This window comes from Urocitellus parryii, chromosome 3 (assembly GCF_045843805.1).
Source record: "Urocitellus parryii isolate mUroPar1 chromosome 3, mUroPar1.hap1, whole genome shotgun sequence".
Taxonomy (NCBI): Eukaryota; Metazoa; Chordata; class Mammalia; order Rodentia; family Sciuridae; genus Urocitellus; species Urocitellus parryii.
The window spans coordinates 215,867,199-215,882,815 of NC_135533.1; the positions used below are offsets into that span (position 1 = coordinate 215,867,199).

Below are 15,617 nucleotides of genomic sequence, written 5' to 3' on the forward strand. Positions count from 1 at the left end.
GTCATGAAGGTGTTGAGAGCTGGGCAGAGATGACCATTGCACATTTGTGAATCTAGTTCACAGAATGTGGACATGATGTATTAATGTCACTGATTTGTTCCCTTTAAAATAGTTCAGATTTGTGAAGCAAATTTCACCTAAATAAAAGAGTCATTTTCAAGAATCAAATTGGAAAATTAAATTTTAAGCCAAGCCAAACCCCCCAAACAGGAAATCATTTGAACAGGCATGATTTCAGAATCAACTCTGTATTCATGCAAATTATGCACAATCAAGAAAGCATTTAAGCCTAGGTCCAGGTCAGGCCCAGGACCACCCGACCAACTAGCAGACCCACTCCAGATCCCAGGGTCCAGCTTAGGACCACCCCCACTGACCTGCACAGGAGCTCAGGCCTAGGTCAAGCCCAGCATAGTCCCCATTGACGCACCCTGGGGTCCAGGCCCAGGTCAGCCTCAGTACTGTCCCCACTGACCTGTGTGAGAGTCCATGCCCAGGACTGCCCCGGACAGAGCAGAGGAGCAGGTGGGGCTCCCCATTTACCAATGTGTTGCTCCCTCAGACTGCCTCCATCTTGGGACACAGCAGCTATTGCCATAGCCCTACCCACATAGTAGCCTCCACATTGAGACAACAGACAGGGCCTGAAGGCAGCTGCCTGCTGCAGCAGGTCAGGCCAAAGCACTGCATCTCTGAACAGGCAACCCAAAGCCATTGTAAGGCCCACCCTTCAGCCCCATCTCTGAAAGTGATTGTATCCATCTTGGGACACCCCCACTTCTAGCTTGAGTTACCTCCACTATTGCTGCCACCACCTTTAGTTGCAGTAGCATCCATCTTGGGACACTGGCCAGGACTGGAAACCCAACACAAAGGTGAGGTACAGGTAATCTGCAGGGACACAAACTGCAATACCTCAGATCTGCACTGCAAGAAAGAAGACACATAGACAACACAAAAAAACAAGGGAAGAAAGTGCCCCAAATGAACCAAGATACTACAATAATAGAATCCATTGACAGTACAATTGATGAAATATCAGAGAAAGAGTTCAGGATGTACATAATTAAAATTATCTGCAAATTAAAGAATGACATAAGAGCAAATAGAGGAAAAATTGATCACTCAAAAAAGAGATAAGAGAGCAAATACAGGCAACCATTGAAGACACACACCAACAAAGAGATAAAGGAGCAAATTCAGGTAGCAAAAGATTACCTCAGGAAAGAAATAGAAATTCTGAAAACCAACTAATCAGAAATCCTTGAAATGAAGGAAACAATAAACCAAATAAAAAATTCAATAGAAAGCATCACCAACAGACTAGGTCACTTGGAAGACAGAACATCTTGAAAATAGTTGACCACACAGTGAAGATGGTAAGAAACCGTGAACAGAATATCCAAGAATTATGGGATAGCATCAAAAGACCAATTATAAGATTTATTGGGATAGAGAAAGACACAGAGACTAAAATCAAAGGAATGCACAATCTCATCGATGAAATAATACCAGAAAATTTCCCAAACATGAAGAATGAATTGGAAAATCAAGTTCAAGAAGCTTACAGGACACCAAAGGTACAAAATTACAACAGATCTACACCAAGGCACATTATGATGAAAATGTCTAGCATACAGAATAAGGATAGAATCTTAAAGGCTGCAAGAGAGAGGAATCAGATCATATATAGGGGATAGGTGGAGACCAATTCATATCTCAGCAGATTTTTCAACCCAGATCCTCAAAGCCAGGAGATCCTGGAACAACATACCAAGCTCTAAAAGAAAATGGATGCCAACCAAGAATCTTAGGTCCAGCAAAATTAAGCTTCAAATTTGATGATGAAATCAAAACCTTTCATGATAAACGAAAGTTGAAAGAATTTTCAGCAAGAAAGCCTGCACTACAGAACATTATCAGCAAAATATTCCACGAGGAAATGAAAAACAACAATGAAAATCAGCAAAGGAATGAACTACACTAAAGGAAAGGCCAATTAAAGGAGAAACCAAGTCAAGTTAAAAACCAATATATATATATTTCAATAATAACTTGAATGTGAATGGCTTAAACTCATCAAGTAAAAGACACAGACTGATAGATTGGATTTAAAAAAGACCCAACAATATGCTGACTTCAAGGTACTCATCTGACAGGAAAATACATCCACAGACTAAAGGTGAAAGGGTGGGAAAAAATGTACCACTCACATGGACCATATAAACAAGCAGGGGTTTCCATCCTCATATCAGATAAAGTGGACTTCAAACCAAAGCTAGGGAAAAGGGATAAAGAAGGACATTTCATACTGCTTATGGGATTCATACATCAACAAGGCATAACAATCATAAATATCTATGTCCCAAACAATGGGGCATCTATATATATCAAACAAAACCTTTTCAACTACAAGAACCAAATAGTCAACAACACAATAATACTGGGTGACTTTACTACACCTTTCTCACCACTGGATAGATTTTCCAAATAAAAACTAAACAAAGAAACTATGGAACTCAATAAAACAATCAATAATTTAGACTTAACAAACATATATAGAATATTCCATCCATCAATAAGTGAATACACTTTTTTCTCAGCGGCCCATAAATCCTTCTCTAAAATAGACCATATGTTATGCCACAAAAAAAGTCTTAGCAAATACAAAAAACAGAGATACTACCCTGAATTCTATCTATCCATATCATATAATGGAATGGAATTAGAAATCAATGATAAAATAAAAATAGAACCTACTTCAGCATCTAGAGACTAAAAATATGCTATTGAATGATGCATGGATAACAGAAGACAACAAGGAGGAGATAAAAAAAATTATTGCAGGTAAATGAGAAATCTGATACAATGTAAGAGGCAGTGTTAAGAGGAAAGTTCATTTCTTTAAGCTCATTTATTAAAAGAATAAAAAGTCAACAAATAAATAACCTGACATTACATCTCAAATCCCTAGAAAAAGAACAAACCAACACCAAAACTATTAGAAGACAGAAAATAATTAAAAACAGGGCAGAAATACAGTGAAATTGAAACAAAAGAAACAATTCAAAATATTGACAAAACAAAAAGTTGGTCTTTGAAAAAAACAAAATTGACAAACTCTTAGCCACCCTAATGAAAAGAAGGAGAGAGAAAACTCAAATTAGAAAAAATCGTGATGAAAAAGGAAATAACCCAAAAGATAATATTGAACTACAGAAGACAATCAGAAACTATTTTGAAAATTTATACTCCAGTAAAATAGAAAACCTCAAAGACACCAACAAATTTCTAGGGGCATATGATCAATCCAAACTGAGTCAAGAGGACATGCACAATTTAAACGGAACATAAGGAAATAGAAGACACTATCAAAAGCATACCAACCAAGAGAAGCCTGGGACCAGATGGATTCACAGCTGAGTTCTATAGGACCTCAAAGAAGAATTAATACCACTGCTTCTTGAATTATTCCATGAAAGAGAAAAGGCGGGAACCCTACCAAACTCATTCTATGAAGCTAGTATCATCCTGATATCAAAACCAGGCAGAGACACATTAGGAAAGAAAATTTCAAACCAATATCCCTCATGAATATAGAAGCAAAAAATCTCAATAAAATTCTGGCAAATTGCATACAGAAACATATTTAAAAAATAGTGTACCATCATCAAGTGGGATTCATTCCAAGGATGCAAAGTTGGTTTAACATACATCAATAGACTTAAAGATAAGAATCATGCGATTATATCAGTTGATTCAGAGAAAGCATTTGACAAAGTACAGCACCCTTTCATGTTCAAAACATTAGAAAAACTAGGGATAGTAGGAACATATCTCAACATTGTAAAAGTTGTCTATGCTAGACTCAAGGCCAACATCATTCTAAATGGAGAAAAATTGGAAGCATTCCTCTAAAAACTGGAACAAGACAGGGATGTCCTCTTTCACCACCTCTATTCAAAATAGTTCTTGAAATTCTAGCCAGAGCAATAAGACAGATGAAAGAAATTAAAGGGGTACAAATAGGAAAAGAAGAACTCAAACTATCATTATTTTCTGACAACATGAGTGTATACTTAGAGGATCCAAAAACTTCACCAGAAAACTTCAAGAATTAGTGAATTCAACAAAGTAGCAGGATATAGAATCAATACCCATAAATCAAATGCATTTCTACTAATCAGTGATGAAACCTCTGAAAGAGAAATTAGGAAAAATACCCCATTCACAATAGCCTCAAAAAAAATACTTGGTAATCAATTTAACAAAAGAGGTGAAAGACCTTTACAATGAAACTATAGAACACTTAAGAAGGAAATATAAGAAGACCTTAGAAGATGGAAAGATCTCCTATATTCTTGGACAGGCAGAATTAATATGTCAAAACGGTGATACTACCCAAAGTGCTTTATAGATTCAATGCAATTCCAATTCCAACATCATTCCTTATAGTAATGAAATTCATTTGGAAAAATAAAAGCCCCAGAATAGGCAAAGCAATCCTTAGCAAGAAGAGTGAAGCAAGAGGCATCACAATAGCAGAACTTAAACAATACTGCAAAGCTATAGTAACAAAAATGGTATGGTATTGGCACCAAAATAGACTTGTAGACCAGTGGTACAGAATAGAGGACATAGACACAAACCCACATAAGTACAGTTAGCTTATACTAGACAAATGTGTCAAAAACATATATTGGAGAAAAGATAGCCTTGTCAACAAATGGTGCTAGGAAAACTGGAAATCTATATGAAGCAAAATGAAATTAAACTCCCAATTCTCATCATAAACAAAACTCAATTCAAAGTGAATCAAGGACCTAGGAATTAGACCAGAGACCCTGCGCTTAATAGAGGAAAAAGTAGGCCCAAATCTTCATCACGTCAAGTTAGGTCCCAACTTCCTTAACAAGACTCCTAAAGTGCAAGAAATAAAATCAAGAATCAATAGGTGGGATGGATTCAAATTAATAAGCTTCTTCTCAGCAAAGAAAACAATGTGGTGAAAAGAGAGCCTACATTTGGGGAGCAAATTTTTGCCACACACACGTCAAAGTACTAATCTCCAGGATATATAAAGAATTTAAAAAACAATGTCCCCCCCGCAAAAAAACCCCACCTAATCATTTATGAACAGACACTTCTCAGAACAAGATACACAATCAGCAAACATATGAAAAAATGTTGAATGTCTCTAGTAACTAGAGGAATGCACATCAAAACTACTCTAAGATTTCATCTCACTCCACTCAGAACGGCAGTTATCAAGAATATCAACAAAAAAGTGTTGACAAGGTTGTGGGAGAAAAGGCACACTCATACATTGCTGGTGGGACTGCAAATTGGTGCAACCCATCTGGAAAGCAATATGGAGGTTCCATAGAAAACTGGGAATGTAACCACTGTTTGACCCAGCTATCCCAGTCCTCAGTCTATACCCAAAGGACTTAATCACCACTCTATAGTAATGCAGCCACATCAATGTTCATAGCAGCTCAATTCACAATAGCTAAACTAGAAGCAAGCTAGATGCCCATCGATAGATGAATGGATGAAGAAACTGTGGTATAGATACACAATGGAATATTACTCAGCATTGAAAGAGAATAAAATTATGGTGCTGGCAGGTAAGTGGATGGAGTTGGAGAATATCATGCTAAGTGAAGTAAGCTAATCCCCAAAAACCAAAGGCTGAATGTTTTCTCTGATAAGTAGATGATGATCCATAATGAGGGGGGCATGGGAAAAATGGAGGAGTGTTGATTGGGCAAAGGTAATGAGTGGGGGATGTGGGCAAGAAAGATGGTGGAATGAGATGGACATGATTACCCTAGGTACATGTGTGACTGTATATATGGTGCAATGCTACATCGAGTACAGAGAAATGAAAAGTTGTGCTGCAACTGTGTACAATGAATCAAAATGCATTCTGCTGTCACATATACCTAATTAGAATAAATAAATACATTTATATAATAAAGAAAACATTTAAATTACTGGACAGTAGAGGTTTAATAAGAGGTATATCTATAAATATTAGTTTATCTATGTAAAAACAATGTACTTGGCTAATTGAATTTTATTTAGGTAAAATATCTTAAGGAATTTATGAAGCAAACAATAAAATACCTAGTGCATAAGAGAGAAAAACAGAAAATGAAGCAAGCATAATGTGTTATTTTATCAAAATATAGATATGTAAAGTGTCTGCCAATTAATGAACAGAATATAGCAATTAGTTCAGTACCATAATTTCAAGGAGAGCCATAATCATGAGATACCACTGTGGTTTGTAGCCTTATGGCTAGCTGGGGGTGCTTTTACAATAATGACTCCTCTTAAAAAGGAGGTGGGCCAAAAAGTAAAATAGTTTCTATTGCTTTAGAGTATAGGAATTCAACACTGGGTTTCTTTTTGATTCAACATCCTAAAAATGTGAAAGAGACTTAAGAGATAAATCCACAGAATGTCTATTTCCAAAAAACTTTTCTATTCTTTAAACCTTTCAGAGAGTTCTCATCAGGTTTCTTGAGAATTATGTAGCACTTGGGGACAAAGATGCAGCCCAGGAGCCCTGCGCTGGAGGCCAGGATGGAGAAGACCTCCACGGCCACCATGACCTTGCCCTTGGTGCTGTGGTACACAGGGAGGAAGGTGAGCCAGACACTGCAGAACACCAGCATGCTGAAGGTCAGGAACTTGGCTTCATTGAAGGTGTCAGGACTTCAAACAACTGATTGGTGAGGACTTCAAACAACTGATAAGGTCACCTGTTCCCATAATTATACTTGTGTAGGCCTTCACCCTTGTTGGTTTCACTGCTGTAGAACAACATACCAAATACTGGGTGACTTCAACAACCATCATCTAGTGTTCACCTTTGTCAAGGATGAGGATTCCAAGATCAAGGAATGACCTGATAGGTTGTCAGGTCAAGGTCTGCTTCCTGATTCATGAATGGACAAGGATCTTCTCGGTGTGCCCCCATAGAGCAAGCCCTCTGGACCTTCCAGGGACACTGATAAGAGACGCATCCTCATGACCCTATTTCATCCTAACTACCCACCAAGATCTCATCTCTCACAGCATCACATTGGGTGGAGGATTTCAACATATGAACTGGGTGTGGGGGCAAAGATAAGCATTCAGTACATACAAGTCACTGTATTAGATTTGAAGAAATCATTGTTGGAGTCTTATCCCTAAAGACCTCTATGCCCTCTGTGCCCTCTATGCAGGTTGCAGTCCAGGAACTACCAGTATGTTCTGTCGTTGGTTTTTGCCATTGAAGAGATCAACAGGAACCCGTATCTCTTACCCTCTTACCCAACGTATCTCTGGGATATGAGTTCCATAGTGTCCTGCACACTGATCGGCGGACACTAGAGAGCTCTTTAACTTGGCTTACCGGAAGGGTCAAGTACATCCCTAATTACACCTGTAGAAAGGAGAGCAAGTCCGTAGCAGTAATTACAGGACACACATGGACATCTTCAGCCCAAATTGGAATACTGTTGCAGTTCTACAGATTTCCACAGGTGAGGGTGGGAGGGATGGGGAGAGATGAAACCATTGTCTATGGGTGCCATGGCCAGGGGAATAAAGAGAGTGACAGGAGAAGACTGAGTTATACCTGTTATCAGAGTGTATTGTCTCTAAGGGGGTACTCCAGCACTGGAGGGAAATTACACATACTTGGTTTGAAATATACAGGGAGAAGTGGGGGAAACATATAAAAGGGCTTCCCTGAACACAGAGATGAGTCAGTTCCTTTATAGGTTAGTGTGAGCAAGTAGGGGTTGATTAGAAAACTGGGACACTTGTACCACTTAAAAAGGTTGTACAACACCTGTCAGTTCTGAGAGGGTGCCTGGCGCCAAGCCTCTTCTTCACATGGCTTCCATGTCCTTCCCTTTCAGCTCACCTTTGGGCCTTTTGAACCCATCTTGAGTGACAATGGCCAGTTTCCTTTTCTCTATCAGATGGCCCCCAAGGACACAACTCTGGCCCTTGGCGTGGTGTTCTTGATGGTTCATTTCAGCTGGAACTGGGTGGGGCTGATCATCTCAGAAGATGAGAAAGGCATTCGATTTCTCTCAGATGTGAGAGGAGTGATGGACAGGAACGGAGTCTGCATGGCCTTTGTGAATATGATCCCAGTCACCATGCTGCTGTATTTCACAAGAGCTCACCAACATTACAACCAGATCATGAAATCCTCGGCACAGGTGGTTATCGTTTTTGGTGACACAGAGTCTCTTCTGGCTGTGGGATTTAATGGATGGGACAATGTAGTCACACAGAGAGTTTGGGTCACCACCTCACAATGGGATGTTACCAATAGTAAGAAACCTTTCATCCTGGACCCATTCCATGGCGCACTCATTTTTTCTCACCACCATGGGGAGATTTCTGGTTTGAAACATTTTATCCAGACAGTGAATCCTGCCAAATACCCAGAGGACACATACCTTGCTAGGTTGTGGTGGATGCATTTTAACTGCTCAGTCTCAGAGTCTGAATGTAAAACACTGGAGAGCTGTTCTTCCAAAGGCTCCTTGGCATGCTTACCACGGCACCATTTTGACATGGCCGTGAGGGACGGGAGCTACAACATATACAATGCTGTCTATGCCGTGGCCCACACACTTCATGACATGCTCCTTCAACAAGTAGATGGGCAACCAGTGAAGAAGGGGAAAGGCCCAGTGTTCTCCCCCTGGCAGGTAATGTCTCCAACTGGGGGGTGTGGACTTCACCAAGGCGTCATCCTGAAGGGCTCCACAGGGGCTCCAACCAAGGAGTGCAGGATCCTTTCCCCAAACACAAGCACTTCTGTACCCTTGTCACTGCTAGCAGGTAAATCAGTGCCTGGATGGCAAGCAAGAACCAGATGCCACTGGCCAGGGGGAAAGGAGCTAGGAATGAAGATCCGTGTTCAGTTAGAGAGCGCCTCACCGTCCTGCCCGCCCACTGCTCTCAACAGAAGCCCCCTTCCAGGACGCCCTTCACTGACAAGCAGAGAACTAGCTCCCTAACTGCCTGGAGGACACTGAGCACGATGGACAGTTTGCAGAAGGGGTCTCATGCAATTCTGCACCACTTCAGGCTCTGGTGGCCTGACCTGGCTGACAGGTGCTCTGAGGCCCAGGAGAGGAAATGGGTGTGGAATAGCATGCCCACTGACCATGCAGGTGTGCCTGTGTTTGGGCCTCTCCTCCTGAGCCTGACCCATACTGTAGAAACACTCTGACCATACCAGTCAGAATTCATACCATGTCCATGTTTTACTCCATCAGGTGCCTGTAATAAAGTTGAATTTTTAGGAAGGGATAAAAGAAAATGTGCAGCATTCAGTAATCCAGGTTTCTTCTTAACACTGGATCCCTCTCTTAACTTGGTGCTTCTCTTTCAGCTGCACCCCTTTCTGAAGAACATCAAATTTAACAATCCTGCAGGGGACCCAGTGAGTATGAATCAGAAAGGACAATTGGACAGAGAGTATGACATTCTTAACTTTTGGAATCTTCCTGAAGGCCTTGGACATAAGATGAAAGTTGGAACATTTTCCTCTTATTTACCACAGGGACAACAACTGTCTCTATCTGAGGACAAGATAGAGTGGGCCACAGGAGATAGACAGGTGGGTTGGTCCTGATCATAGTTCTTTGCACTACACTTAGAGAACCGAAAGTGTATGGTGGGTCATGTGCCTCTCCAGAGGTTAGTAAATGGCCACATCTGGATGTTTTTTGCATCATATTTCACATTCCAAGATTTCCTTAGTGACTCTCTGATGGGTGGGAAACAAACATGTGCATTTGACCATGGGTTTCCAAATGTCCATATGTATCACATTTGCCATGTAGTTGGTCTTTTATCAATTAATTTTGGTCTTTTATCAATTAATTTTAATTAATTTAATATGCAAAGTATATTTATTTATATATTTATTTTTGAGAGAGAGAGAGAGAACTTTTTAATATTTATTTTTTAGTTTTCAATGGACACAACATCTCTATTTTATTTTTATGTGATGCTGAGGATCAAACGCAGGGCCCAGCCCATGCCAGGCAAGCGCGTTACCACTTGAGCCACATCCCCAGCCCACAAAGTATATTTATTAGTGGTCGAATACTCTAAAGCATTACAGTTATTATGGGACTGGGTCAAAGTCCTCTCTTGCCAACATGTATTTGAATTTCCTAGACTCCCAACTCAGCCTGCAGTGCGAGCTCTGGACCTGGATTCAGGAAGTCCCCTCAGGAGGGAAAGCCTGCCTGTTGTTTTGACTGCACTCCCTGCCCAGAGGACGAGATTGCCAACCAGACAGGTGAGTGCATGCCATAGGAGAAATTCCTGGGATCTCCTATATCCCCCAAGCCATGCAAGGAACTTCCAATTGATATGGAAGAGAAATGCAGGGACAAAATTCTTCCTTGCTTAAGTTAAAAACTCAGGTGTGATAATCAATAGTACCACCCCATGAAATAATAAACCTCCTGTCCCTTGAACCACATGCTTTGACTCCACACTCTAGACCCACCTCACACAATGTAGTCCCAGGAAATTTCTTTTGACCAAGAACAGTAGCCTAAGTTTCATTTCCACCTGTGAATTTAACACATAGTGCTATATGTGTCCACTTTCAGCTTCTTTGAAGGTACATTTGGTTCACATTGAAGATGAGGGTCTTGCATAGCCTCACTTTCTCAGTACACAGCACTCTTCTTGATGCAGGGCAGGTGCTCAGAAAGGTTGTATTTGAGTTGAGGAGTAAATATTGCTGCAATGTAGAATGGCTATGGTACAGCGTACTCCCAGTAGGTAGGCTGTACTTCCTGCTCTCCCCTAGCTCACCTGAGTGAGAAACAGCACACAGAGAGGTGAACTCAAGGTATCCGTTACACTGCACTAGACGCAATCACAAAAATTATAGTGTGTCATGGGTAATGCCATCTACATGCTTGAAGGTTGGCATGGACTTCCTGAAAGTGGTGCAGTGTCTACTAATGATGATCACTAAGGGTGTGCACTAAGAATTGGTGGAGGATTAGAAATGGCTAATTACAGGGAGTCACCACTTCATCTGATAGCCAGAGAACCTAACAAACATACACAGTGCAACCTCACATAAAAAGGTGGTTGGGAGAGTTGGGAGAGGATGTGAAAAAGGAACACAAGTCTACTTTGAGCTGCTCAGATTTGACATTAAATGGTGATACAGGAAAACCTAGTCTAGAGTGGGGGTTTTCTACTTTTTGAGACTGATATGTAGCCTAATTTGTAACACATTTCACATTATTTCAGTTGATTTAAAGTATACTTATTCTGACAACATCGTCCAGTAAATGAGCAGTTTGAGTGAAGGTTCTCTCTTGCACAGTCGGTATGTGGTAAGCTAGTTGCTGGCTCGTGTGCACAGCTCCCAGCAGCTTCAATCCCTATGTGCTTGGGAATTTAAACATACTCTTCTAAACAGACCAGGGGTTATAAAATACCAACTATGTGAGAAAAACTAATTCTCTTTCAAGAAAAATTTCAAAAACCAGACAGAAAGTGGGTCCTCTATAAAGGTCTACCAAGAATTGTTAGCGTCATGAAGACTTAAGTCAACCTGAAAAGCTGCAGTGTCGAGAATGGTTGTCAAAGATGTCAAGAAATAATCTAATAATAAATAATATTTATTTATTAAATAAATAAATAATATTTATGTCTTAGAAGGGTTTTTTAAATGTTTTACATGAACTATTGTCTAAAACCTCAAACACATTTTTATTGTGGCTAACCACTTCACTGGTGAATGCTATCAAACATTCAAGAAGACACAGCAGCCACTTAGTCAGAAGCCTCAAGGAAGTGAAAATCACAATGGCAACGGGCTGCCACCTCACCCCAGTTAGAGTAGTGCTATCCAAAATAAATAATAGCAAACTCTGGCTAGGATGCCGGGAACGTGACCACTTATCCATTGTTGGCAGGAAGTACGTGAGTACAGCCAGCGTGGAAAACAGGATGGAGTTTTCTCAAAAACTAAGAGAGAACTACATATGATCCAGCAGCCCCAGGACTGAGCACATGCACAAGGAAATAAAATTAGCTTCCTTAAAAGATATTTTTACTCCCATGTTTTGCACTTTTCATGATAGTCATAATCTGGAGTCAGATTCACATCAATGTGTGAATGGATAATGAAAATGTGGTACACGTGCACAGTGGAATATTACTCAGACAAAAAGAAAAAGGAAATCCTGCCTTAGAAGGAAATAGATGGAGAAGGAGGACTTCATGTCACATTAAATAAGCCAGTCCCAGAAAAATAAGCATCTCATTTCTCTCTCATAAGTGGAAACAAAACAAACAAAACAAAACAAACAACAACAACAACAAAAACCAAGAAACAAACTTGACCTGAAAATGGAACAGTGACTATTTGAAACTGGGATGGTTACCTGGAGAGAGAGGGCAGAGGATGGAAGAAGGGTGGATGGATCCAGTTCCTGCAGACTGGATGCACATGAGGGAATATCACAGGGAATCCCATTAAAATACACAATTAATATGCACAGACAAAAGCAAGATATACAAAGGAGTAGGGAAATTGAATTTCTTTATGCTAATAGGTTTTTGTTGTCAACACTGAAAAGCTCATTAGAAGAAAGGAAACATACAAGTCACTCTCCTTGAACGAAATTCACATGATTAAAAACGAAAAGAAAAGAAAAGCAATCCCACCATACTGTAGCAATCCTACCATGAGCAAAACTGGTTTATACAATGTAAGTAAACAGAGTCCCAGAAAAAGAAACAAATTATAACAAACACCTGCAAACGGTTAATAAAATGCAGTTCCCATTCCTTTTGCACTAAATCCAGAGAAACAACTCTTAGCACAGGAGTAAGAAAGATGGGTTAAAATCCTACCAAGGGTGTCCTAGAACAGCACGGCAGGCACAGTGCACCTGAGGTCAGGTTGAGGACAAGAACAGGACGAGGACACACAACGCCACACCTGCTCGACCCCACACCAAGTCCTATGCACAGCTGGTCCCAGGGGACTGAGGCAGAAGGAAGACCATATTGGAAAGGAAGTGACTCATGGTGTTCATTCAGATGATATTGTTGCATGAACAAAAAAATCCAAATGATTAAGGAATTAGTCATTTATTTTGGTGGGAAGGGACTTTCTATTTCCTGGGTGCAAACTGCTTGTTTCCATTACTAGTCTTGTTGTTCTCAAAAAAGAAAATTTAAAAGATAACACAACATTTAAGCTTGTGAAATATATAGAAATAAGTTTAATGGGCAATCTTGAAAGAACGAGAAAAATGAAAGAAGACTGAAGGAAGTGGACAAATAAGGCCCGTCCCTGGGGGGAAAGACACAGCACTAGGAAGGTGGCGGGGCTGGCTGTCAGAGCTGGTCTGCGGGCGCCATGCCGTCCACTCCACACCTACATGTTCTCGGTGGACATTGTAGCTTTGGGCTGGGAGGACTCACTCCCCGTGAAATCGAGTACTGTCATCTCTAGATGCTTGTGACTTAGCAATTCATTTCCTTCCGATGGTCTAACAAACTTATCCAGACCATATTTGGGGAGAGAGGCAGGTGTTTTATGTCCTCCCAAACCCATATGTTGAAACTTAGCCCTAAGGTGGTGGTATGAGGATGTAGAGCTTTGGGTGCTGTAGGATCATGCGGTTTCCACCTTCCTTAATAAGATTAGTGCTACCTTAACCAAGGCCTGGGGACTTGCACTGACAACCAGGTGGGGACACAGCAACACAACCTTCCTTGCAACAGAGAGAGCCTGTGTCAGACCATGGACAAGAAGCTCTCCCAGCCTGAACTTCCTGGGTTCCAGAAGTGTTAATGGTAAATGTGTGCTTTCATGAACTGTGAGCTCAAAGTTAGTTCATTATTGTATCTTGAACACAGTAAGAAGTAGGTATGGCTTTGTTGTTAGATAAGCAAGATGGTCTCATGAACATGCAATGCAAGGTAAGTGGATGAAAGAAACAATAGCTATGTTTTCCAAACCATAAAGAAGATGGGAGTGTTGACTGGGAATCATTCCTCACACAGCTCTTTCATTCACCATCCAAAGCAACAAGGAAGGACACTTTGGCTAAGATTGTTCAGTGCTCTACTTTGAGAGGGCCTAAGAGTAAGAGAATTACTGACCCAGGACCGATGACACTCTGCATTTCTCACCAGACATGGACCAGTGTGTGAAGTGTCCAGCTCATCAGTATGCCAACACGGAGCGAACAACCTGTCTCCAAAAGTCTGTGACCTTCCTGGCCTATGAAGACCCCCTGGGGAAGACTCTGGCCTGCACGGCTCTCTGCTTCTCTGCACTCTCAGCTGCTTTCCTTGGGGTCTTTGTGAAGCACAGAGACACCCCCATAGTCAAGGCCAACAACAGGGCTCTCAGCTACATCCTGCTCATCTCCCTCACCTTCTGTTTTCTCTGTTCTCTGCTCTTCATTGGCCGTCCCAGCTCAGCCACCTGCATCCTGCAGGAGACCACATTTGGACTGGTGTTCACTGTGGCCATTTCCACGGTCCTGGCCAAAACTGTCACTGTGATTCTGGCCTTCAAGGTCGCTGTCCCAGGGAGAAGGATGAGGTGGTGGCTGGTGTCAGGGGCACCTAACTTCATCATTCCCAGCTGCTCCCTCATCCAACTGACTCTCTGTGGAGTCTGGCTGGGGTCCTCTCCTCCCTTTGTAGACACAGACACACACTCTGAACATGGCTGCATCATCATCACGTGCAACAAGGGCTCGGTCACTGCATTCTACTGTGCCCTGGGATACCTGGGCTCCCTGGCCCTGGGGACCTTCACGGTGGCCTTCCTGGCCAGGAACCTGCCTGACACCTTCAATGAAGCCAAGTTCCTGACCTTCAGCATGCTGGTGTTCTGCAGTGTCTGGCTCACCTTCCTCCCTGTGCACCACAGCACCAAGGGCAAGGTCATGGTGGCCGTGGAGGTCTTCTCCATCCTGGCCTCCAGCGCAGGGCTCCTGGGCTGCATCTTTGCTCTCCATTTCTACATTATGCTCATAAGACCTGAGAGGATCGGATCGTCTGAATGATTTAAAGAATAATGAGATTTCCAGGGAAACAGACATTCTGAGAGTTTATCTCATAAGTCTCTTTCACATTTATAGGATATTGAATCAAAAAGAAACCCAGTTTTGGATTCCTGATTTTAAAGGAACAGTAACTAATTAAAATAAAATAAATTAAAATAAATTGGCCCAGCTCCTTTTTAAAAAGAGTCATTTTGTGAAAGTACCCTCACTGACCATCAGGCTGCAAGCCACAATGCTATCCTACAATTAAGGCTGTCCTTGAAATCATAGTACTAAACTAATAGCTGTATTTTATTCATTAATTGGCTGACACTTATACATATCTATATTTTGATAAAATATCTCAATATGCTTGTGTCATTTTCTGTTTTCCTCTCTTTAGAACTGGTTATTTTATTGTTTGCATAACTTTTACCTGAATAAAACTCGATTAGGATAAGCCATAGCTAAGCAAAGAAAGGGGCTGAAAGTAGGAAAGTGTTAGAAATAATGGACATAATCAGTTTTTGAAGA

General features: G+C 41.1%; 2 protein-coding genes across 2 annotated transcripts in view; one reads left to right on the forward strand and one right to left on the reverse strand.

The window, feature by feature from the left end:
• Positions 1 to 6,620, reverse strand: part of LOC113201282 (vomeronasal type-2 receptor 116-like) — a 26,945-nt gene extending 20,325 nt beyond the window's left edge. The window contains 1 exon segment of the mRNA XM_026414937.2: positions 6,550 to 6,620. Coding sequence (XP_026270722.2) covers positions 6,550 to 6,620 — 71 coding nt within the window.
• On the forward strand, positions 6,619 to 15,104 carry LOC113201277 (vomeronasal type-2 receptor 116-like). Its single transcript, XM_026414932.2, is given in 8 exon segments — positions 6,619 to 6,743; positions 7,242 to 7,314; positions 7,317 to 7,541; positions 7,923 to 8,729; positions 9,419 to 9,646; positions 10,213 to 10,336; positions 13,048 to 13,050; positions 14,221 to 15,104. Coding segments are annotated over 8 exon segments (2,469 nt in total).
• The last annotated feature ends 513 nt before the right edge of the window (positions 15,105 to 15,617 follow it).